Raw genomic sequence first — 24,171 nt, 5'->3', positions numbered from 1 at the left:
TCCATAATTTTTGATATTTCTGTTGATTATGAATGCTTTTTCTAATCAAACAAGTTTTCTGATAGGTTTTAGAGAGAAGAGGTAATGTCCCTCTACTTTATCTGAGAGAACATACAGAATAGTAACTAACTTCCATTTAGGATTTCCCTATACTGTTTTGCTCTTTACTTGCATCAGGCCATAGAGCTGATGTGTTATCATTTCAGTTGTATATATGTCAGTGTTGAATTTTTCCTCAGAAATACTTTGGGAGCACATAAACATAGAGTTTTGCTTTTCTACATTTTTGTTTGAATTAAGAAATGAATTAACTGTAACCTACATCAATTTGTAGGACACAAACTCATTCATAAGAAAAACTATCAATTTAGATATGAAGAATCCTTGTAATTTGTGGAGATTAGATGTTTTTCTTTGTCTTTGCAATTTTGCCAGTGCTAATCTAGATAATGAATCTTTCCTGGCAGAGAAGTTTTTATAGGAAATCTTTGGTTCCTTTCATAAAACTAAGTAGTCTAAGACATTCCCTGAAGGATGGTATTTACTGCTGAGGCATATTTTGTGTTTTGTAGATGAAGCTGTAAACATTAGATGAAGAGCAGGGATGGGAAACAAAGTTTCTGTATTATTCTATGCCCATTGTCCTACTTTTTGGTTAGTAATTAAAAATGCTGGGACATTCCTTTATGGTCTCCAGTTCTGAGCTGATGTATCAGTGTTTAGATAATCTTCTATTGAGCTGCAGTGTAAGGCCCAGTTTCCTTTAATGCTTTTATTTATTGTTATCCTTACTGTAATTAAGCTTTTGTGGGGGGACAAATAGAGAGGGAGTCTTTTTTTTTTCTTCTGACATTGAATATATTTCTTCTCTATCTCCTCTCTCTATTTCTTTAGTCTTTACCAGGGACTATTGTCCTATTCAAAAAATTTGGAAGAAAGAGTCACAGTGGCTTCTTTGAAATTAACTTTGGTTTAGCAGTCTTTATAGCTGAAAAGAAACAGTGAAATATTCCATCCAAAGCAGAAGTATGAATGGGAATATAGAAGTTTAGTGATTATGATGACTTTTTAAATCTTTCTTGTTGAGATATAATACATGAAAGGAAATGCAAGACGCAGCTCTTTAGTGTCTGAGAAGGTGATAAATTCAGTTGTATCTGACTCTGCAAACAGTGAACCAATGCTTTGGGTATTCATATCCTATTAAACTTTACAGTTCAAATGGAAAAAAATCTATTGATAGTTATACTGCTTGTGTCATATTTTGTGTGCATCTTTATGATGTGATAAAACAACCTCAAAATATATTTGCTTATTAATTAAAATTAATGGTCACAAGTGAACATTAGAAAATTAAAAGGAATTAGATACAACATTGTTAATATATGAGTTTTATTAAGTATAGGGATTTTTCATACATTTAGAACTATACAAAGAGGTAATACATCAATGTCTTTGCTAACAATTAGATTTTTAAAAAAATTTGTATTTTGATTTATTTGTACTTTATTTATCAGAGAAAGCAACCAGTGAGATGAACACTGCAGAGGACTGGGGCCTCATCTTAGACATCTGTGATAAAGTTGGACAGTCACGCACAGGGTAAGTAACTTCAGGAATTTCCTCCCCAAACGTTTTTAATTCTGTTACTTCAGTCTCATACCCAGGTGAGAGGAGTGAATTTTTTGTTATCTTCTACAAACTTCTACAACAGCTGAATTTAACTTAAATTGATTACAAATAAAAGGAAAGTGTATGGGGTTTCTGCTGAAATATTTTGCAATCCTTACTTTGGATATACTGGCTGATGGGTTAAAATTAGGACTTGTGTACAGCAGCTTTCCGCCAGTGTAGCAGATAAAATAAATTGATATGTTTTAGCAGTATCCCTGTAAACCAGGAAGCTTCATGAGGCATTTTTCTTACAGAATCATAATCTAAGTTGGAAGTGACCTCCAGAGGTCATCTAGTCCAACCCCCCAGCTTCAAACAGGACTAATTAGATCAGGTTGCTCAGGACCGTGTCGAGTCTTGAATGCCTCCAAGGTCAAAGGTTCTGCAACTTCTGTGGGCAGCATGTTTCAGTATTATAACTAGTTCTACTTACTAAGTAAGGAGATAAAAAAAACAATCTGTTTGCAATTTTTACGGTTCCAACTTGTCGGTTGCATCTTGCCCTGTGACTCTGCAGCTCTAAGAAAGGATCTGGCTGCATCTTCTGTGTATACTCTGATTAATTGCTTGTTGAAAGCAGTAAGCCCCACTTTTTGGCTGCCTTTCTCAAAGCTGAAAGCGCCTCTCTCATCTTTTCCTTGTATGTGACCCTCCCTGACTGTCCTGGCAGCTATCTATTTGACTTAGGGCAGTGTGTAAATAGCCTTCTTGCTCTGGGGAGCACCAAAGTGGACAAAATGCTCCAGATGCAATCTTACAAGTGCAAAATGGAGGGAAAAGGGTCACTTTCCTGACCTTATTGGTTGTGCTGGCCCATAGTTTCAGCTGGGATGTGGTTGGTTGTCTTAGCTGCCAGGCTGTGCTGCTGACACTTCTCACCCAATAGAACCTGCAGATAATTTCCTACTTTTCATGTGGTCAGCTCCTGGCTTCATTGAAAATGCAGTACCATATCCTTGTTCTTATTGAACTTCCAGTGTGCCCATTTCTCCAGCCTGTCCAGGTCCCTCTGAACATTATCCATGGCCTCTAGTGTACTGATATGTTCCCCTTCAACTTGCTCTGGTCAGTAAGTTACTGAGAGTACTGTTGTTCGCAGCAGAAATCCCTGAAGGATTCCAGCCTGCTAGCTGGAATCTGCACTACAGGTGACAACTCTTTGAGCCTAGGAGACCAGTTTTCCACCCACTTTTATCCAGCCCATATTTCACTGGCTATGTGATAAGGACACAACAAAGGCATCAGCTGTATGTCAAATATTTGCTAAAACCAGGGTATAAAGCATCTGCTGCCCTCCATTGTTCTCACCATCAGACCACCAGTGTCTTTGTCACAGAAAACAACAAGGCTTTGTGTTTCTTCTCCTTGTTTTCAGAAGCTCTTCTCTGCCAGCAGGGCTTTGGAAAATGTACATTTTGGAGATGTGATACTAAATTAAACACATCTTAATATGGGCTGCTAATGTTTCATGTTTGATTATTTACTGAACTCTTTCATAGAATTTATGCCTGAAATTACTTTTTGGACAAGAAAAGATAAAGTATAATTTGAACTAGCAACTAAAAATTACAGTTTAAAGACAATTTCAGAGTATTTATAGTGCTTTCAGTCAGTGTAGTATTAGGACTTGGAAATGTTTAAAATACACCTTTTTGAAGCATTTCTTGTAAAAAATTTAGGAATGGAACAAACTCAAGAAGAAAGTTTTGCTACTGATGCAGTGGAAGGCTTCTCTGAGAGTGACTTGGATTGCCTTGTTAGAACTGCTAGAAGCAGTATGAGATGCCAGACAACACAGTCCCACCTTTTGTTCCTAAGGACAGGTTTGCAAATAATCTTATTCCTTGGGATTAGAAATGGTCTCTGGAGGAGTGCATAAAAATAGCACAGCATATTGAGACTTCTCTGCTGTTGAGTATAACTGTAGTTAAGATAACAGCTGGCAAGTTGTTAATAATGTTTCATATTAGTCTTTATATGTAAAATTGCATTTCTATTCCTTGAGCACGCTGATGCCAAGCTTGTAACAGTAACTATATTATTGAATGTTTCAGTATTCTATTTAATCACTGAAAGCCTTTCCACAGATGAAATTTAGAACAGCAACATAGCCTGAACAGTGCTCGAATGTGTGTAGCTGCAAGAGACAGCAGTACAGATAAAGCTAGAGATCTGGTAATATGGAGATAAATTCTTAGGATTTCTGAGGTTTGTTTGTGTTTTGGTCTTTTTCTTTTGTGTATTTGTAGTTTAATCTTTTTCTTAATAAAATTGTTTTATAAAAGAGAAGTGGGACTTTAACCTTTGTAGTATTTATCCTGCTTGTAACAGGCTGCCAGCTGACTTGTTGCTTAAATTCAGATTCTTTTAAAACTTGCTGAGAGTGGGTTTTCTTTGTTTTTAATGGATTATGTAATGCAGTAGTAAGGTAAAGCAATACAATGTTTCCCATGAAGAAGTTTAAATGAGATATGCTTAGCTGTTTGAAATTCTCCTGCAGTTTAAGTTCCTCTTACAAGGATGCAAGTCTTCTTAACTGGGATTGGCTTTAATTTTTTAACCAATTCTGCTCTAGCACAAGCTGTTTGTTACTGTTCTTGGCAGAAGTTTAGATTACAAAAATCTCTCTTTTGTGGATTTTCTTTGTAGTAGTCTACAAGCTCCATTGCATCCTGGAGCATTCTAGATGTGGATTGCCTTACACCTGAAGCCACAGCAGCCTAGAAAAACACTTATTCATTAAGTAGCACTTCTGGTATAGCACATTGTCTGCAAACTTGTTGGCATCCAAATTAATTGTTGGAAACCTGTTATGCTACAAAGGTGTTGCATTTTCTCATAAGATAAATTAGTTCCAGTTCCATAACATAATTGCTACTGTTATTTTTTATGTTGTAATTCTCTCCATACCGAGAATTACAAATTGCTGAAAATGTTATCTTGCTTACTTTGATCCAAACAACTAAAATAGATTTTTAGCAGGTTAGAATTCCATTGAATCCCTCTCTTTGACTACTTTCTTGGTTTTTTGTGAATTTCAAAATCAGAGTTGCTATTAGAATTTTTATAGAAAACACAGGAAAGACAGAAAATGTCATATTTTAAACAGTATGACTTGTTTACAATAGCCTATATGAAATACTACTCTATGTAGTACAGAATTAACATTTGCTGCATGCTTCACATATCAGGTTCTCTAGATTATCTAAAATTTGTCTAATGATGAGACAACACTTTTTTTAATCTCTGAATTTCCATTAGGAGCTCATACAGCTCAGCAGTTGCACATCACATTGTTTGCTTCCTGTTTTTTGCCAATATTAGCTCAATGAGCAAGTTGCCTTTTCAGCATAGAAACATGATTAAAACAAAGGTTTTACTGTTAGAGGCAATCCTTTCTGCTTCCTAGTTTTGTACAGCATTCTTTAAAACTCATTTATTTTAAAATTTTTTAAAATTTTAATCACATGAAGTGATTCTTGAGGCCGTCCTTTGCAGGGCCAGGAGTTGGACTTCAATGATCTTTGAGGGTCCCTTCCAATTCAGGATGTTCTATGATTGTATATTTGACTGGCATTTTAAATCTGACTACAGGAATGGTATCGATTTTTGCATAGTGTTACTTTTCTACAATGAAAATGCTTACAAAACTGAAGCTATAGTTTATCATCTCAGAATAAAATAACAATATGAAATTTGGATGGTTCATTAAACAGAATAAAAGGAAAAATTAATGGACAGGTATGGTATATTTTAGCAAAGATGCCCCCCTTCTTCAGTAATTTCAATGCTAGCCAATCGGGTTTGCATCTGGCTTTGAGACACTTGTACTGTTTATTTCATGAGACATACCAGTCTACATTGAAACTTTCACAACTTCAGGTTTTTTCAAGAAAAGTTACTTAAAAAAAAAAAGTTGTCTGAAAAAAATGGAGTCAGTGGCTCAGAGGCTGCACCAAGTGTTGAGAAAATACAAATGTTCATTGCAGTGCTCTCTGTTGGGGGTGGGTATTGGCAAATTGTCTTTGAGAAATGGTTTGTCCATATTGCTGCTTGCCTAACTTTGTCTTGATTCCTTAGGAATTAATCACTGCCTCAGCAAGTCAGTGTTCTGGTTAGCTGTTTCTCCTTTGGTTGTTTTTGTGCTTGTTCATGCAAGAGAAGCAGCAAACTTGCTTACTTGATAGTTTTCCATTGTGTCTTCCATTTTTCCCCCTCACATTACACAATCTCAATTTTATATTGTAATTGCAGTGTATGTCTCTTAGGCTGACCAGGAAACTTAATGACCAGCCTGTTTCTGAAGCTGCAAGGAGGAAAACTGAGTCCCACAGAGTTACCTTAGACTGTAAATGAACAATAAATTCCTGAACATATCTGAAATGTTTTGTGCAGAGTAGTATTTTATATTGCAAATACTGCTAATTGTGTCCTTATTAAATAAAATATAATCAGATTTTTTTTCTGCTTTCTAAAACTAAACCTGAAATTCATTGAGTATTTTCTATATGAATTGGTTTATGATACTATATGATGCCACATATGATACATAGCTTCTATTATATCTTGCCATATTTTCACCCTACTTATTTGTTATAACTACTCATTGTGGTGCCTCTGAAATTATCATCATTGGAGTGGACCTGTGGCCAAATATTTGTATAGTACAATTTGGAGAGATGCCTAATAAGTAGACAGAATTCTACACTCATAGAGTGCATGCTTTCCTCTGGTTTCTGCATAGTGCTTCTCATAATTTATGCACTAAATTATATGATGAATTAATTAGAAGTAAAAATAAGAATTACAGGCCTGTCTAGAATAGGTCTTCTTACTCTGTGTGACTAAAGATTGGTACACCTGGATTATTTTCCTATCTACATGTAATCAAAATTTTTCTTATTTTAAACATTTGAGTATTTAAAAACATTTAACACTCAAGCATTGATCATTTCTTTTAAATATATAAACAAGTAGACTGTACTTGAGACAAGTGGATGATCATTTGGCTTTGAGGCTTTCTTATTACTTTTAATATGACTTTGGATTCCTTTGTAAAAAACATCATAGGCTAATGATCCTGTTCCTGAACTGCTAAGTTCTTGATCCTTCACCCTGCCTTTATAAATACTGGCTTCACAATGGGCAAGAACTTTTTTGAGCTTGCAATCATATCACATTGTTAATCCTACTCATAAACTAATGGTTAAAGAAAGCAGTTATTTCTAACAATTTTAGCTTGTATTCTTTCTCAACTAAAGTGAACATATGAGAAGTCTTGGATAATTAACGGATAAAAGGTAGCACTTGCCTTAAAGCCTTCATCTGTAGTAATTGGTATGTGAAGGTATACACTGAATGATATGTACTTGTGCTGTGTGACAGCACTTTCTATAATTAGTGGCACTAAATATGAGGTGGACATTTCTGTAAAATGTAGACACTGCCAAATATATTATAGCCAAGCAGTGATGTAACTAATACCTGAGTTTCATGTTAGTTTTTGGATATCAGTTCAACAGAAAAATACTTTTGCTTCCAAAGACAGCCATGCTATAAATGTGTAAACTCCATAAGTGTGTAAAATCTCTTAGTTTAGATTTACCTTCTCTTTTCCTCCTTCTTTACTTACCCTCTTCCAGGGTTATCTTTCCAGGGCTGTTCAACAGATAATGATTTTATGCCCTTGAAAATTCCTACTTCAGCTTGGCTCAGCTTTCCATTACTTTATAGATGGAACAAAGTGTCAGAAAGCAGAAAGTCACATACATTTTAATATGCTAAACTTTCTGAAGTCCCTTTTCAAATTCTTTGTTGAAGTTGCTTTTCATGTTATTTCTATCTACCACAACATAGGTAAGACTTGAATTCTGTATTTAATTGTTTTGTAACTTTAATGTAGATTGTCTAACAGGTTTTTTTAGAAATTATTGGTTCATTACATGTCTTCTTTATTAATGTTATTCTGTAGATTAAAAGAGACTTTGAGGAATGTGGTGGTAATTCAAAATAAAAGGGTGTTGATAAATCAGTATGTAAAGAAATGTCCTTACATAAATATGTGAAATATAGAGGAGTAGATGCATGGACTAAAGAGAATTCCAGTTCTCTAATTGTAAGGGATTGTATGCATTTCTGGAGTATTTACAGTAATTTGCTCTAAGTACAAGAAGTAATATAAATTACTGAAAGGTTTTGATAATTAAGAGAGATACAAATCCTACAGATAGAAATGGCTACAACTGTTTATGCTGTTTAATTTATTTTTAAATGTTCTTGTTTTAAATTATAAGCTACTAAATAATTTACTCACGCTGTTCAGGAGATCTTGCTGTCTGTTAATGTTGCCAGCATTGTCATGTGTGCAGTAGGAAATGTTCATTCCATTCCATATTTTTAAAGCTGGACTGTGTTTTTCAGGCCTAAGGACTGCCTCCGCTCTATTATGAAGAGAGTGAACCATAAAGATCCGCACGTCGCTATGCAAGCATTAACAGTAGGTTCTTTTTCATGTAGTTCATTTTCTTCCTGAAATGTTATATTGCAAAAAAAAATCTCTAATCTCTTTTAATCTTTCTTTCATTAGCTTCTAGGAGCATGTGTATCAAACTGTGGCAAAATCTTTCATTTAGAAGTCTGTTCAAGAGATTTTGCCAGTGAAGTAAGCAATGTGTTGAATAAGGTAATGTATTGCATTGACTTTTACGTTTCACTTGTAAGTGAAATTAGGTAGTGAATTGGGATAATCTGAAAGTGGAATGGAATCTACTTTTAGAGGACTGGAAAGAGGGGGGAGGGGAAGGAGGGAAGATTACTGTAAAGACTGTGGCTCTCAGAACTTCCTGAGTGCCACTTCATACTAGTTAACATAGGTATTCTGTCTGGGGGAGGTGTGGCGTGTTAATTTATAAATAAGCTACTATATTTTCACTTTTAATAACATCAGTAAAACATTAAATACAAATATGATGAAATGGAGATAGAACAGGGGGTTCTATGTAATCTTATTTTACTTTATTTTGGGCCTAGCACATACTGTACTGGCACAAACACAATGCCGATGTATTATTCTCCCTGTCTAATAAAGACTGAGTGCTAAACTTGACTACAAAGTAAGGTATCTATGTTTTATATTGACAGTAACATGCAATTACTTGAAATTAAGATCAGATTCTTACATCATTTAACTAGTTTCTACTGTCCATGCAGGGTCATCCAAAAGTTTGTGAAAAGCTGAAAGCCCTTATGGTGGAATGGACTGATGAATTCAAGAATGACCCACAGCTTAGTTTAATATCTGCTATGATAAAAAATCTTAAGGAGCAAGGAGTTACTTTCCCAGCTATTGGTTCACAGGTATATTAGATTTTTGTGGTTGTTGTCAAAGTGTTTCACAAATTCTTTTTATCCTTAGCTCTGCATTTTACAGTTTGTAGTCTTGAATTCTAGAATGTTTGGCAAACAAAATGGAAGCTACCTTGTCTTAATAAAACTTTTCTTTGAGGAGTGAAATGGTCTAAATTATTTTAGATTTTTATGTAGCAGATGAATACAAAGCAAAATGGTGAACTTAATGCACTGTCAGTTTTTTCTTGGATTCATTTTTACATCTTTTACTTTTGGCTAGGCTGCTGAACAGGCAAAAGCAAGTCCAGCTCTAGTTGCCAAAGATCCTGGTACAGTAGCCACCAAAAAGGAAGAGGAGGATTTAGCTAAAGGTGAGTGCATTTATTTGCTGACATGATGCATATTGATTTATTTAAATGAACAGTAGTCAGTCTGTATGTGTTACTAATGGTTTCTTCAATAGTCAACCCACCAAAGTCTACATTTAAAGAGATCTGTGTCTCAAAACATATCTGCATGAGTTTCATAATATTTGTCTCCACACTGCCCCTTCTTAAATTGATCCATTTTTTTCTGCAAACTTGAGCTGAGTTTAATATGAGTGAAACTTCTCTGCTCAGTCAAGCTCAATTGAAAATGACCCAGAAATATGAAATTATTCAAGGAATGATAGGGAGGGAAATAAAGGAAGGGGCAAATTTTTCCTTGTTTAAGCAAAAATCATTTTGTTAATTATGAATTAAGGAGGGACTTTACTGTGAAGGTGACCAAGCCCTAGCACAGCTTATCATGGGATAACCATGATAACCTGGTTCCCAAGGATATCATGGTGTCTTTTTTTCTTGGAGATATTAAAAAGTTGTTGTTGGCAGTCAGCTGTAGTGACCCTGCATGAGCAGGGGATTGGACCAGATGACTTCCATAGGTACCTTCCTACCTCAGCCAATCTCTGTAAATCTGATTCTGTGAATCCAGGCTAAGGGCTTCTGTCTAACAGAGAACCAGTGTGCACTGGAACAGATGTATCTTTTTAATGTTGCAAGCAATCTGGAAAAGTTCAACATGGTGTAAGATGTAAAATAAGAATGTAAATATTTTACATCGGTTCAAGGTTGTAACAATAATATACTTTGTGGAGTTATTATATTTGTTCTTAAATGCTATTTAATCATCCTGTCCATGTTGGAAGCCTCAGTAAATCCACAGGCAGAATTCTGCTCTCTTTGTTATTTACCATTAATTCTAAGAGAAAGACACAAAGTCATTAAAATGCAACAGGAATAGAATTATACTAAAAGTTTTCACAGAATTAAATTTTCATATCCATCAGCCCATTTTTATAGGGAATTTTCATCTGAGTAACTCTTCTTTTGTAGCTATTGAGCTGTCACTAAAAGAACAAAGGCAACAGCAGACAGCACTTTCCAGTTTGTATCCAAGCACCTCAAGCCTTTTAACAAACCACAAACATGAGGGCCGAAAGGTTCGTGCAATCTACGATTTTGAGGCTGCTGAAGATAATGAACTAACTTTTAAAGCTGGAGAACTTATAACTATACTTGATGACAGGTAAGTTATATAGAAAGCCTACTAGAATTATGTTAAACTGTAAAAATTAATTAGAAAAAATTATATCTTCTATGTAGAAGCATACCTTGAAATGCAATGAATGGAAATGTATTTTTGTATTAATACTTTATTTTGTTATCTTCTCAATTTTTTACAAATAAATGTATTTGCATAAAATTTCCTGTGTAAAGATTTCTGCATATATGCAAGTTATATTCATGTGCTAGTAATATAAAAGCCTTTACTGTGCAATTCCTAGGAAAGTTCCATGTGAGTATGGGATTTCTGATGTATGGGGTCTTTACTTATTTTTTTTTTAATCTTTAGTGATCCAAATTGGTGGAAAGGTGAAACTCATCAGGGTATAGGATTGTTTCCATCTAATTTTGTAACAGCTGATCTTTCTGCTGAGCCTGAAATGAGTAAGTAACATTACATTTATATATATATATATGTTTAACTCTGCCATGGCTCATGGGTGATTTCCTTCCCCTTATGATAGGGTTCAGTTGCAAGTGAATGTGATCATTGAAGTAAAAGTGAGGAGCCCTTGCTATGCTATCACAAACAACAGTCAGACCAAGGTTGCCCAAACTGTCTTCTGCTGAAAAATGCTGCTGTCTGCTGCTGCCTTTGTCAGCAGCTTCTTTGAGACTCATGAAATCACTCCATTGACACCTAGACAGACATGGACAACAGCAGCTTTTTCTCCAAATGGCCTTTTTGTCCAGTTGCAATGGTACATATCTAATTGAGGTGGAACTGCAGGCCCCATGGCAGATAGGACTTGGAGACAGATTACCAGTGTTCAAATAGTTCAAGAAACCTACCTATTGTAGGTATGTACCTGTGCATAGTGGACAGAGGGATTTTCTGCATGCAGCTTATTTATATCCATCCAATCTACTTTAAATATTTAATAAAAATATTGAATCTTGAAGTCTTATCTCATATTTCTGTAAATCTCTTGGGTTTGCAAGGTTAATCTTCTGTGCTCTCAATTTGAGGGTGCTAGAAGTATGAGCAGGTCAGCAGAATTATATGCTGTACCAGTCATTTGTGCTATGCTAAGACTATCTAATAAGAGTCATATTTGGCTTTTTTGCTAAATATAGAGCTTTTTTGTGCTAGTCTCCACTACAGAGGAATGATATGCTTTGCATATAGGATTTGGTGAAGAAAGAATAGAGAATCTTGACACCTTTTCAATTGTGGACTTTGCTTTGGAGAAAAGAAGGCTCAGTTTGTCATAGATGATTTTATCAGTTTAATCTTAAACTTGACTTGGTAGCCCTATTTTTTCCAGTCAATCTTTCTGAGTCTTTTATCCTGATAACCTTTTAATATATGTTATGTATAGGGAGACTATGATAAAGCCATTTACTTGCTAAAACATATTTCTGCTGAGCTTGTCTGAACTGATCTATTTTTTTACAATGTGATTTACAGATAAGAAAATTATTTAGGTCTGTGGCTTTCAAATGTCAATAAAATACTAATTTTTAAAATTTTTACAGTAGAGATTTCAAATGCAAGGAACTTAAAACCTATACTAGTTGTATCATATTTATGTCATTGTTTATTTTTTCTCTTGTAAAATTAAATCTGGCTGTTTATCTTACAGTGAAAGCTGAGAAGAAAACAGTGCAGTTCAGTGATGAAGTTCAAGTAGAGACAATAGAACCTGAGCCAGAACCAGTTTATATTGATGAAGTAAGCATGGCAAAAATCCTGATTGGTATAAAATGCACTGCTGGGACATTTAAATATGTGATGTTTAACCCTTTCATCTCATACTTCAAAAATATTATAAAAAGAGCATGGAAAGAGAGTTTTCATTAAAGTAATAAATAAAATCTTCAGTATTCTCTTTTGTTTAAGAGTCTTGAAGTTTTTAGGAATTTCTGAAACTGAATTTGGAACTGCATTCCATTTAGCATTTAGGGCCCTACTTGAGGGTTGTACATCTGTTTACCTCCAAGCTAGAATCATAGTGCTGAGTGGTACATCTACTTTCAAATTTTGCTTAAAGTACTTCAGGATACCATAGAGATACTCATCTTGACTGCTCACTTAGATTTATTTCCAGTGTAATCATCACTGTCTACCCTCAGACTGAAAGATCTCTTTCTGTTCCTGAAAAGTCTAAAATTCTGTGTAAGTAATATTTAGTAAGATATTTACAATCTCACCATGGTGATCCTGTAAGGTTTCCAGGAACATTCAGTCCAGGAAATTTCCCCCCCCCCTTTTTTTTTTTCTTTTTTACCTCAACCTGGGTTCTGACATTGTTTTTTTGAAATGAGAAATCAGTTACTGTCTTCCTGAAGTCCTATTTAAATCCCACCTCAAAAACTCTTCTTCCCAGGAGATACTTAGTTTGTAACCTGCTGATATAGATTATCTGAGGCCTGCCTTGAGCTTTCAGCCTTCCAGCTTTTGTTTTCTGTGAGTCCATTGTTGATTTTTAGTGTCTTCTTTTGTTTTTGAATTGGCCACAGTATAATTTTTAAGGAAGTAGTTAATTTGACTTTTCCCAAACTTTCCATGGTTTAAGGAGGACAAAGCATGGTTTTCCTTTATACAACCTATGTAACTCAATGTGAAAAGGGCTATTTATTTGACAGTACTCAGCTAATAAATGATTAAGAAAATTTACATATTATGTTTTTGGTACTTTACCAATATAGTTCAGTCCAAGACATATTTTTCAAAGACTTTATGCCTGTTTGTTTTCTAACCTTTGATGTTTTTATTACAAAAGGGTTGCACTTAAACTCCTTACTTAACTTATTCTGAACTAAATCCTGAGATGCCTCCAAACATCATCTTAAAACAACACTTCATTACATTGGTAATGACATGGCTCATATGCTGAATAGGCCTCATGCACTTAAAATTTCTTTTCAGTGAATTTGAAGTACTTTCTCAATGTCTTCTGTCAAAATATTTCCACTAATCCCACTAGGTGGTGGTATTGCATATGTAATATCTAGGCTGGAAAAATAGGAACTGCTCAGAAAATAATACATGTTTAGAAGGACTTCTAGGAATAAAGGAGTATTGTGTACATTCCACTTGTTACAACTATTTTTTCTCATTTAGCATTTTTTGTTCAAGCATCTTCATTCCTGTAAAGTAGCATATATAATTTGCAATTTCTTAAAGTTAGTCTAGTTGATTCTGAAGTGCCAAGAGATCAAAATGGCTGTTGTGAACAGCTGCTTTAATTAACTATCCTGAAAGTGCTAATTCCCTTGCTGCCACATTTGCCCTAATAATACAATTTGTGTTCCAGGATAAAATGGACCAACTCTTGCAGATGTTACAAAGTGCTGATCCATCTGATGACCAGCCAGATCTCCCAGAACTGCTTCATCTTGAGGGTAACAAAAAAGAATGAATTTTTTCATTATTGTTTTCCTCAGTGGTAATTTTCTGTATCAATGCAGATTGAAACTAAGCTGAAACTACTTCAGTTTCGTGTGCATGCGAGAAGCATGCCTGAGAAAAGTACCTGAGCCATAATTATCTTCTCACTTCTTGTTTCCCACATCCATGAGACCAAAGTCAAAAATATTAACTTAAAACAAATCTACTTTTCTCTACTGTTTCCTAAATTATTTTCCCTTTTCAAGACACATAAATACTTGGTCATATTCATTCATAATTTTTTTCCTTCACAGGGTAGCACAGCATGAGTGGCAAAAGGAGTGTCAGGAAGATTCCATGAGAGGAAGCAGAAATACTAGAGAGATTTAGAATAGACCTGTGGGTGTCCCACATGCCTTTCACTTGCATGTGTATTTCTGGAGGAGTTGCATATTAACAAATAACTCATAGAGTGCTACAAATTATCCTACTCTTTGAGTCATTGTTTAGACTACCTCTTCATAGAGACATTATAGGTCATTTTACCTAGGCTGATAGATGCACCAAAATTTTTAAATTTTGGATAAGGAAGAAAAGAAACTTCCCAATTACGAGACAGAACATAGGCTTAAAGTGACAATTCAGATGACACCAGACTTTGTTACAAAAATGGCAGTTTCTACATCTATCTAGAAGTTAATAATTAATTAGGTTTGTAAACTTTTAGATATCTCCCATCTTTCCACACCCATCTGGTTCATCATGTCTGTAAATGAATCCTGTTTCAGAAACTCACATCAGCAACATGTCTACACATATTCTAGTTCCACTGAAACTAAAGAGAGGTAAAAAGAAACATGACTGGTTTTATTCTCTCAAGTCCCAAACATAGCTATAGAGGCTGTTGTCTAAGAAGCAGATTGCCTGTATCTGATCCAGGACAGAGGCAGAGAAATTAAAGGTATGCTTGTCAACCAGCCTACAGCTATGGCTTACCTTAGGAGTTGCTTCAAAATACATTGTGAGATCATTAAAGCAATGCTGAATTTTTATATTGAACCATGGGACTGCTGCTGGAATCTGAAGGCAGTAGTGTGGTCAGGTGATTACTCCCCAGCTACCTGCAACAGCACACGTCAAACTTATGGCTACCTATAGTTCTACAATGGTAATTCGAGATTACTTGCCATACACTTAATTAGGCTTTGGTGAACTACTGGTTTTGGCATAGGTTCTGAAAATTTTACTGTAGATGTGTTTTGAGTTCTTGGTTCCTACCAGTGGTGGCAGATGCTGATCAAAGACATTTGTGACTTGACATGTGGATGGCAGAAGAAAATGAAGTGGTTTTCTATCAAATGTTGATCAGCATCTGCCACCACTGGTAGGAGCCAAGTACTCAAAACATATCTATAGCAAAAATTTGACAGAAAAATCACTTTATTTTCTTCTGCCATCCACATGTCCAGTCACAAATGTCTTTGAACTGGAGAGCTCATCCTAATGTGTTCAGGAGCCGAGAGTTTGTAGTTGGCAGCAGAGCAGTCATCATGTTAACAGACATCTAAGCAATCCTTGTGATGCCTTTTGTCACACTTTGTGCTATACATAAAAGCAGGCAGAACTTTGACAGCTTTTACATCTTTGTACAACATTTCTGCCAATGCATTTCTGATCCCAGGTTCAAAGAAGCAGATGGGTACCTCTCATACAACTCCTCTTGCACCTGGAGTTGCCTTCAAGGAACTCAGTAATGATGTCCTGTCACTTGTCATGGCTCAGATGTTTTCAGGACCTTCTGCATTTCTAATATCCTAAATTTTCCTTTCAGCTTCTGTGTCTGTTTATTTTACATTTTGACAAACTCTGCCTTTCTGCTAATTAGCCATGGTTTGCTTGGCAGGTAGATGAGCTCCATGTCCTTGTGCTGAAAGGAGGCAAGGGGTGTGCATTTTTGTTTATTTTAATGCTTTTTCATTCTGATTCTGAAAAATTCTGTGTTGTTTTTTGCACATGTCACTGGTTTGAAAGAGCCCCTTCCCCCAGTTAGAATTCTAGTGAGACTAATGTTCAATTAGTGTCTTTGATGTGCAGATTGAATCATTGCAACCAGTTTTCTCCTTCATTGTTTTCATAGTCTTCTTGTAGCAAAATTGGATGAGCACATGATCTAGGTTGCAGTGCCAAATCTTCTTCCTTTAAGAAGAGATTTCAATTCATGTGGACCTTTAATGCAAAATAGTTTCAGTTTCATACTTCCTGGATGTTAAATGTGCTTTGTTTCATTTTATTTTTATTTTTAAATATATTTTTAAAATTGTACCAGTACTGAAAACTTTAGCTGGGTCTCATTCTTGAATTGTTCATGATGCTACCTCTGTTATTAAAATTTTTTTACATACAGCTTATAGTAATGAACTAAAACAAAATTGGATGAGCATCTATTTCTATCTAATTTTTTTACTGCTTTCTGACTTTGCAGTATGGAAACGTTTATTACTCTGATATATTTTAATGTGTTTCTATTCTAGCAATGTGCCACCAGATGGGACCTCTCATAGATGAAAAATTGGAGGATATAGACAGGTAAAAAGAAAAGTCATGTGCTTTGACCGAAATTAAAATTCATTCTTAGAAACCAGAGTTATTACTTGATAATATTGTAATTTCTATGAATACTGGCAAAGAAAATATGTGAAGAGGTCTGAAGATTTTTTTCCCATAGTCACATAACAATTTATAGTGTTATACCATTTGACTTTCTGTCACTTGTCAAGCATCAGTTCACAATAAAAAAAAGTTGCTTAACACACTTAATGAAATTACTCTATGTTGTCTGTCCTATAATAAAGTTATCTAAATTGTAAAATGAATGTATTATAACTGTAATATATATTTTCTAGGAAACATTCAGAACTGTCAGAGCTCAATGTGAAAGCAATGGAAGCTCTTTCTTTGTATAACAAATTGATGAATGAGGACCCAATGTATTCCATGTATGCAAAACTACAAAACCAGCAGTATTACATGCAGTCATCTGGTGTTTCTGGCTCTCAGGTATGGATGTAGCCTTTAATAGCCATTGACCTTATCAAGTTCACACTGACTGAGCAGTGTTTTCTCTTAGTTTTTTTGCACAATATGTAAAAAAAATAAAAATGAAAGTGTTTGTTTTCAGCTACAAGCTTTGGATGCTCTTCTTTTGTGGGTTCTAATGCATTTGGTGTTTTTCTGCTCAGTTCCTTCTGATCAAGGAAAAAGCCCATCCTGGGCTTTAAGTTGCATAAAATTAAAAACTAAAACTGCTAGGACTTTGCATAGTGGGTCAAAGAAAATAAGCAACAAAAGGAATACAATTTCTCCCTATCTACTCATAGATAATTCAATATGAAAATGATGCTTTGAAAGAATTACCATTTTTAACTTCAGTAATTTAAATGCTAAGTGCTCTTCAGTGATCTTTAAAAAAAAAGGAAACGAAAAGATTTGAGAAGACTTTAAGTTCTAAAGTCAGATATTAAATAGCAAATTTTTTTGTATTTTATTTCTAACACTGCTTTATTTAACTTCCTAGGTTTATCCAGGGCAAACTCAAGGTAATGCATATTTGGTGGCAGGGAGTGCACAGATGGGCCCCATTCAAGGTTACAATCTTCCTCCAGAACAGCTCCCTTCTCTCAGCCAAGGCACAGTTACTCCATCTGCCAGCTCAGTAATTCCTGGTCAGCCTGCACAGACGTCTTACACAAAGTAATTTTAAATATTTTTCTATTCAAGTTTAAATCAATTTAAACAGAGACTCTTTTTTAAATTACAGGAGTATAATAAAGACAACTGAATGATACTTTAGTGCAATCATTTCCAGAGTGCTTTTTATTGGTGTCATGTATTTGGTAAAAATTCCTGACAAACTTGAGTTTTTTATTGTTTCTTTTTAATTTTATATAGTTTTAAATTTTCTGTATACAAAATATGTAATTTATGTAGCTCTATGCTTTTTAATATAAACCAGAGAAAATTATACAGACATTATTTAGTAGAATTAGTAGTAACTTTTAATATAGTTTTAATGGTGAAGATTATATGCTGCTCTGGCTGGCTCTGCATAATTTCTGAGTGTAAATTCTACTGCTCATTTGTCAAATATCTTACTACAGAAGAATGGGGAGAATTCTGCTCATTTTGGGAAAGAAGTGAATGGGCAATGAATACTGACTAAAGCTTATACAGCTTGCCCAAATAAGGAAGCTAAAAGAGGCTTTTTACATTGGCTGGATGGCCAAAGATGCAAAGTTTTGGTTCAGTTACCTATATTGTGGAAAGATTTGTGGGTTTTTGTTAATTGCTTTTTGTTTGTTTGGGTTTTTTTGGTTTTGTTTACTCTCTATGGAGAGTAATTTTATTCTAAAAAGTTGGGAGACACATCCATCTGAGTTATTAAAGTATTTGTTAGTCTTTGTCCCCAGAGGTACTTATTTGGGATATCAAAGCATACAATGATAAAGTGAATTTCTGCATATTCATCTGACTTATTTTGCTATTTAAAACAATTTGTTGGGTTTTGGTTTTTTTCATGAATAGATTGGAAGATAGATGGTACTCCATATTGCACCTTAAAATAAATCAGAAGTACAGATACATGGTCTAATTTTAAATCCATGGGGAGTGTCTACTGTATGTTTAAATCTGAGGAGTGTGTTTGAGTTTTAATGGGAATACTCATTGGCTAGTTTAAAATATGCAGTGTGTCCAGAGTTAGAAAATTTTTGTGTGTATAAATAGAACAACTGAAGAAGCAATAAAGTTTTGCTGTTCTGTTGGTAAATGGTTTGTTAATTCTACTTTAAATATGTTTTCTCTCATTTTTGTTGTTTGGTTTTTTTTTCAGTGCAATGGTTGGTTCTGTTGCTGGAAGTACCTTCTCTAACCAGCCTTCAGTGTATAGTCCACCACCTGGTACTGTTGATGTTGCTGCTTATCAGAATGCTGGAACTAATATGCCCCAGGTGCCAAACTATAACTTAGCATCTACAGCTCTGCCCCAGACAGCAGGCAGTCAGCAAGCACCTCCACAACAACCACAGCCTCCACCACCTCAACAAGCACAGCACAGTTACTCACAGAAGGCTCTGCTATAGGATCCAGGACTTGTGATTCCTAATCTTCTTTAACCTCTGCTAAAGGCGGTTGGCGATTCTATGAGTTCCTTCATTTAATCTCTTAAACTTTGTTTATCCTCAGCTTAATAAGAATCTCTCTTGGTGAACAAGTTCAATTTGCACTGACTTTTTAGGATTTTTTTTTTAATTTTGCGGAAGAACTGATATATTTAGGAAATTTAATTCCTTTTAAAATGCCTAAAATTGGTACAGGATTATTTATGTATGGTTAAATTGGCTAGTTTGTGAAAACTCAACCATGGCAAACTGTTGTGGCATATATGTTATGTACATATAGTGTGTGATTGCAGTAGTGCCCATTTCGTATAATTATGGTGGTCATGTGAATATATTTAACACAATGTTTAAAAATAATTTGCTTTACTATTTTATTTTAATCATGAACTGACAACCATATTTCATAGTTTTGTCTAGTTTTAAGACAGATGCAATGTCTTTTTCCAGTGCAGGAAAAACAGTAATTCTGCATATCATGGTTACAATTACAAGCTAAGGTCTATATATGAATTGATAAACTTATCTAAGTTTCACTACTTCTTGAATTGAACACAAATGTATCATGACTATTAGATAGCTTATCTACCAAAGTAAACTTGTTAACTAGTAAATAATTTGGGGGGATAAAAGCAAATTATGATTCTGCTTTGGACATAATTACTAACTTAAAACTACTATTCAGAGGCTGCTAAACATGTAATGGGACCATGAAACAGAACAGCATTTTATCATGAGAAGCATGTAATTTATTTTTCCAAGTTGTTTTTTAAAATGAGAACCACAACTGTATTCTATGTGTGTTGGTAGAGATTACACCAAAGAAAGACAGAGGAATTGATTTGAAAGAGAAACAATGGAGTTTTAAACTGGAACACACAGCATGAATTACACTATTTTATTCAAGTCTTCTTAATTAGAACATGGAGAATTGTGGACATGTAAATCACTTTGCTGAACAAACCTTCAGGGCTTCATTATATCTCTTGTGGCCTTGCTTAACAATTTGTTCTGTTTACTGTTCTAACACAAACACTTCTGCCTTAAATGTCTGTTTCAATTTCCAGTTGTACCATTTGAGTTTATTAGCCCTTCTATAATTTGAATAGTTCATGAGGCATCTCATCTAAATCCACTTTTAGGTTACTTTAAATTCTCTTCTGCAGCAACATGCATTAGCCTGTTTTAAACCCTTATGTTCCTCAGTAACTTAGCCACATGGCTTTGTAAATCATGGTATTTTCTTTCTGTGGATGAGATGCTGCAAAAGAAATGTGGTAATGGAAGGCAGCATTTCAGGTGTGCTTGAGCAGAGTTTCTTGTACAAAGACTGTTGTTAATTTGTGTTTGTATTCCATCTTGTAATGCATCCTGGTTTCATCTTTTCCAGCAGCTCTACTTTACTCTAGAGCAATACTGGGTGGCTTCAACATCAGATCTGGTTTTAGTCCTGTGTGTATGTCAGAAGTTGTTTGTTATGTGTACTATATTTTACTGTGATGCTTCTGGAATTAAATGTTGCAATTGTACATTATACTATAAAATGAGCTCTGTTATGCCATGTACTCCTGCATCTGTTCACAGTTACCTAACATTCCTTTGTTTCACTATTTTAATTGACATCAGTGTTTTGCCAAATACTTTAAGATGACTGCTTTCCATAACTTCTGACTGGGGTGCTTACAAAACGTGCCCATGGTTGATCTTTTCCCATTGTGGATGTCCTAGCCAGCTGCTTGATCTAATGCTAGGGTTTTCACATATTTGTTTTCTCTAAAATTTTTAAGCATCCTTGCAAACTGTCATTAATTATTTCAATGCTTGGTGTCATCACAAAAGGCTGTGAAATTTGAAAGGAAATACTAAAGAAAAAAATAATAATCTGACATACTGTGTCATGGATGACTTTTTATGGATCGAAGAAGTGATGTTTTTAGAAAGAACTTGTAGTATAATTTAGATAGTGTTCTCTGTGTGCATTAGGTATCTTATTCTAAAATCAGATAGTCAATGTATAGAAATGTATAATTTATACACAAAAGTGAAAATAATTTTTATTCCATTGTTCTTAGTCCCTAATTCAAGAAGAAGCTTGAAGCATCAAGATAGTCTTTTTGATATTAACAATTGTATTCTTAGGTTTTCATATGTTGTGTCACATGTTCCCTAATAAGGGTATGTGGAACTTCCATACAGAAATGACCCAGAAAAAAAACATTTTGTTTTTAAAACTTTTGAAGTTTTTCCTTGATTTACAGAAATGCTGGATCCTGGTTTCTCATTTGAACACTGAACCCTTATGTGCATCACAGTTTTTCTGCTCTCTCTTCTTATTTTGGTCATTCATCCATTTTTATGAAAATTAAAATCACCTTTCATGTTCATAATGACAAAAAAACCCACTTGCTAAAATTCAGTGCCCCTTTAAATTCAATATAATGAAAGTTGTGAAAAAAAGATAGACATTTTCTATTTTCCTCTTTTATTAAAGTCACTGCTCTAAGGTATCTCCTGTAGCAGGCTGGGAATTTTAGTTGACTTTGAATCAGAGTTCATTGTCTATAACTGGTGGAGTAGGTCACTAGAATTTTAGGTTCTGAGTCTTAGTGTTTCTGTTGCAATGTACATTTTCCATTTCACGTGCAATTTTTGGATTAAATTGAATTTGGAGCTGTATTACTTCATGTTGATTTTTTTAATCAGAAAATGTCTTTCTGCTTGGTTGTGCCCTGTATGCTTGATACTCTGAAGTGATGCCTTCTACTTTGCTAGATGCTGTCACTGTATGAATTCTGCAGTCATCCTCTAATATTCTCTCTTACAGCTTAGAAATGATACTTCAGTTCACCTCCTCTCTGCTGGTTTGTTATCATGAACCTGGAGATGCCATTGCTGTTGCTTCTCTGCCATGATTTATTGTCAGATTCCTTGTTCCTGCATTGTTTTGACCAAGTTCACTTATGTTCTACCTTATTATGGTGTTGAACACTGAAATGTTAGTGAGCAGGGGAAAGCACACGTACAGCTACTGTGTGGAAAAGCTTTTTAGCAATTAAATAAAGTGTCAGAATGTAAACTGTTTGAAAGTAAGGAATCATTGGAAATGTTATTCATGTTCCAAGAGAAGACCTGATTTTTGAATGTCTTGTTTCTTTAAATGTAAATTGTCAGTTTGAGGCTAAAATGTCTTCCAGATAGTTTGTATAACCCTTTTTTACTTAACCCTTTCTTTAAGGAATACAAAAATACTAATTAACTTCAGAAGGGGCATTTCAGTGTCTTGGTTGGCAGGAATTGGAGCAAACTCTGGAAAGTGCCTTCTGTGCATTTCACTTTTATGAGCAAAGTTTTTCTAGCCATGTGTATCATCTCAATTTATGTGGGCATGACAAAGGTATAAGATTTACTGTAAAACCTCCCAAGAAAAATACTGGGGTACTATGTTAAAATTTTCTGTATTGACATCATGGCAGTGTGTTCCAGAGTGTGCAGGAACAGTCACAATATATTTGCCCAACTCTGTTTAGTAACTGGTGCTGTGTAGATGTGTCTGTAATGTCATTGGCCAAAGCACATAGCAGTAAAAAGGAGCAAGATGTAAGAATTCTTGCATGTTTCAACAGGTGTGGAGCAGCATACTGCCCTCATGCCACAGTATTTATGTCAAAATACTGTTCATGAATTTTGAGGCAGGGAGAACTAAATAAATTTGAGTTTCAGAAAATTCTGCCAGATTGCAAATGGTTAGATGTAACAGAGATGGATTTGCTTTTAATACCATATACATATTTTGCTGATCGACTCTAGGCTGCTACTGTAGTTCTCTGATTTCCTCTAGATGGCAGGAGCATCAGATTTACACTGGAGAACTGCTTAATACCTCATTCTCCAATTTTTTTAGTAATTTCTCTAATATCAATTTATTTTTCACTCATATTTCAAAGATATCCGTGCAGTCTTTATATACAAAGGTCTTATCTTATTCCTTCTCTGCTGGGGTTCACAGAATGAAAAAGGCATCTCTAGTTAGAGCAGCTACACTGGCACTTTGAATTACACAACTGCACCTTCCTTTGGAGAACAGGTATGTATCTGTTTTGAAGAGCAAGGAAGCATAATTTTTCCAGTTAAGAACTGCAAGAGTTATTTTTAAAGATAAAGGTGGAATAAAAGTTACAAAAACCTTCATTGCCAACAGCAGGCAGAATCATTTTTTACTTTGTTATTCAACCTTAGTAAAGCTGATCAACTCCACACTACAGCTACTCCTTTCTCATTTTCAGCTGCAGTGAAGAATATTGACCTTCATACATACACTGTCCAACACCATAGGAAAACATGGAGAAAGCCTTGACATTTGAACTTTTGCTTCAGTATGTAAAAACACTACGTACATTTTTGAAAAAACCTTGTTTCTTAAATTAGGATGGTTGTGTTTAAAAACATTCCATTTGCTACTATGTAAATTGCAGATCTAAAATTACCTTTTCATGCTGCTTCCTTGGCAAAAAGGTGGTAGCAGTTTTTGTTCTATCCTGCATGTTCTTCTGGAATCCAAATATTTTTTGTCTATGTCATGAAAAATAAAAACCTGCTGCAGTCTGCTTTGGTTTTAATAAAGTGTACACAGTAGCAAAGTGCATTTTTGTTTGGCTTTGTTTGTTTTGATGCTCCCTTTGATGTTGGCATATGTATATATTTAGATATACTGCACTGTTGTACAAGAATTGTTTTAGTAAATAACACTATTTGTAAAAACTGTTAATTGTTTTTGGTATGAATGCAAAATATTAAAGTTGGAGTATTTAGTTCATTATGTTGCAAAGTCAATTTATAAATTTTATAGAAGAATATTCTGAAAAGAACTTCTTTTGCTGGAAAGACTTAGAGATACAATAAGCAAGGTCTGTTAAAAGTACTTACATTTTCTGGTTTCAGATGGGGTGGAGGTGGGCTCTTTGTTCTGGTTGGGGAGGATTTGTAGGCTTTTTGTTTTTGTTTGATGCTTACACATAAATTACATTATCTTTTTAAA

At 34.7% G+C, this 24,171-nt stretch overlaps 1 protein-coding gene across 1 annotated transcript in view; it reads left to right on the top strand.

The window, feature by feature from the left end:
- Window positions 1-23,949, top strand: part of STAM (signal transducing adaptor molecule) — a 33,078-nt gene extending 9,129 nt beyond the window's left edge. The window contains exons 2-14 of the mRNA XM_071428895.1: window positions 1,518-1,602; window positions 8,095-8,170; window positions 8,261-8,356; window positions 8,884-9,030; window positions 9,302-9,392; window positions 10,398-10,590; window positions 10,918-11,012; window positions 12,215-12,303; window positions 13,889-13,976; window positions 16,494-16,548; window positions 16,866-17,019; window positions 17,537-17,712; window positions 18,851-23,949. Coding sequence (XP_071284996.1) covers window positions 1,518-1,602; window positions 8,095-8,170; window positions 8,261-8,356; window positions 8,884-9,030; window positions 9,302-9,392; window positions 10,398-10,590; window positions 10,918-11,012; window positions 12,215-12,303; window positions 13,889-13,976; window positions 16,494-16,548; window positions 16,866-17,019; window positions 17,537-17,712; window positions 18,851-19,100 — 1,595 coding nt within the window. The 3' untranslated portion in view covers window positions 19,101-23,949. The remainder of the gene's footprint in view (window positions 1-1,517; window positions 1,603-8,094; window positions 8,171-8,260; window positions 8,357-8,883; window positions 9,031-9,301; window positions 9,393-10,397; window positions 10,591-10,917; window positions 11,013-12,214; window positions 12,304-13,888; window positions 13,977-16,493; window positions 16,549-16,865; window positions 17,020-17,536; window positions 17,713-18,850) is intronic.
- Window positions 23,950-24,171: the final 222 nt, after the last annotated feature.

The sequence above is a fragment of the Agelaius tricolor genome, unplaced genomic scaffold (genome assembly GCF_023055355.1).
Source record: "Agelaius tricolor isolate 1412-34295 unplaced genomic scaffold, bAgeTri1.0.p SCAF_6, whole genome shotgun sequence".
In the NCBI taxonomy this organism is placed as follows: Eukaryota; Metazoa; Chordata; class Aves; order Passeriformes; family Icteridae; genus Agelaius; species Agelaius tricolor.
The sequence above is the reverse complement of the archived record's forward strand: the minus strand, read 5'-3'. Positions and strand labels throughout refer to the sequence as shown.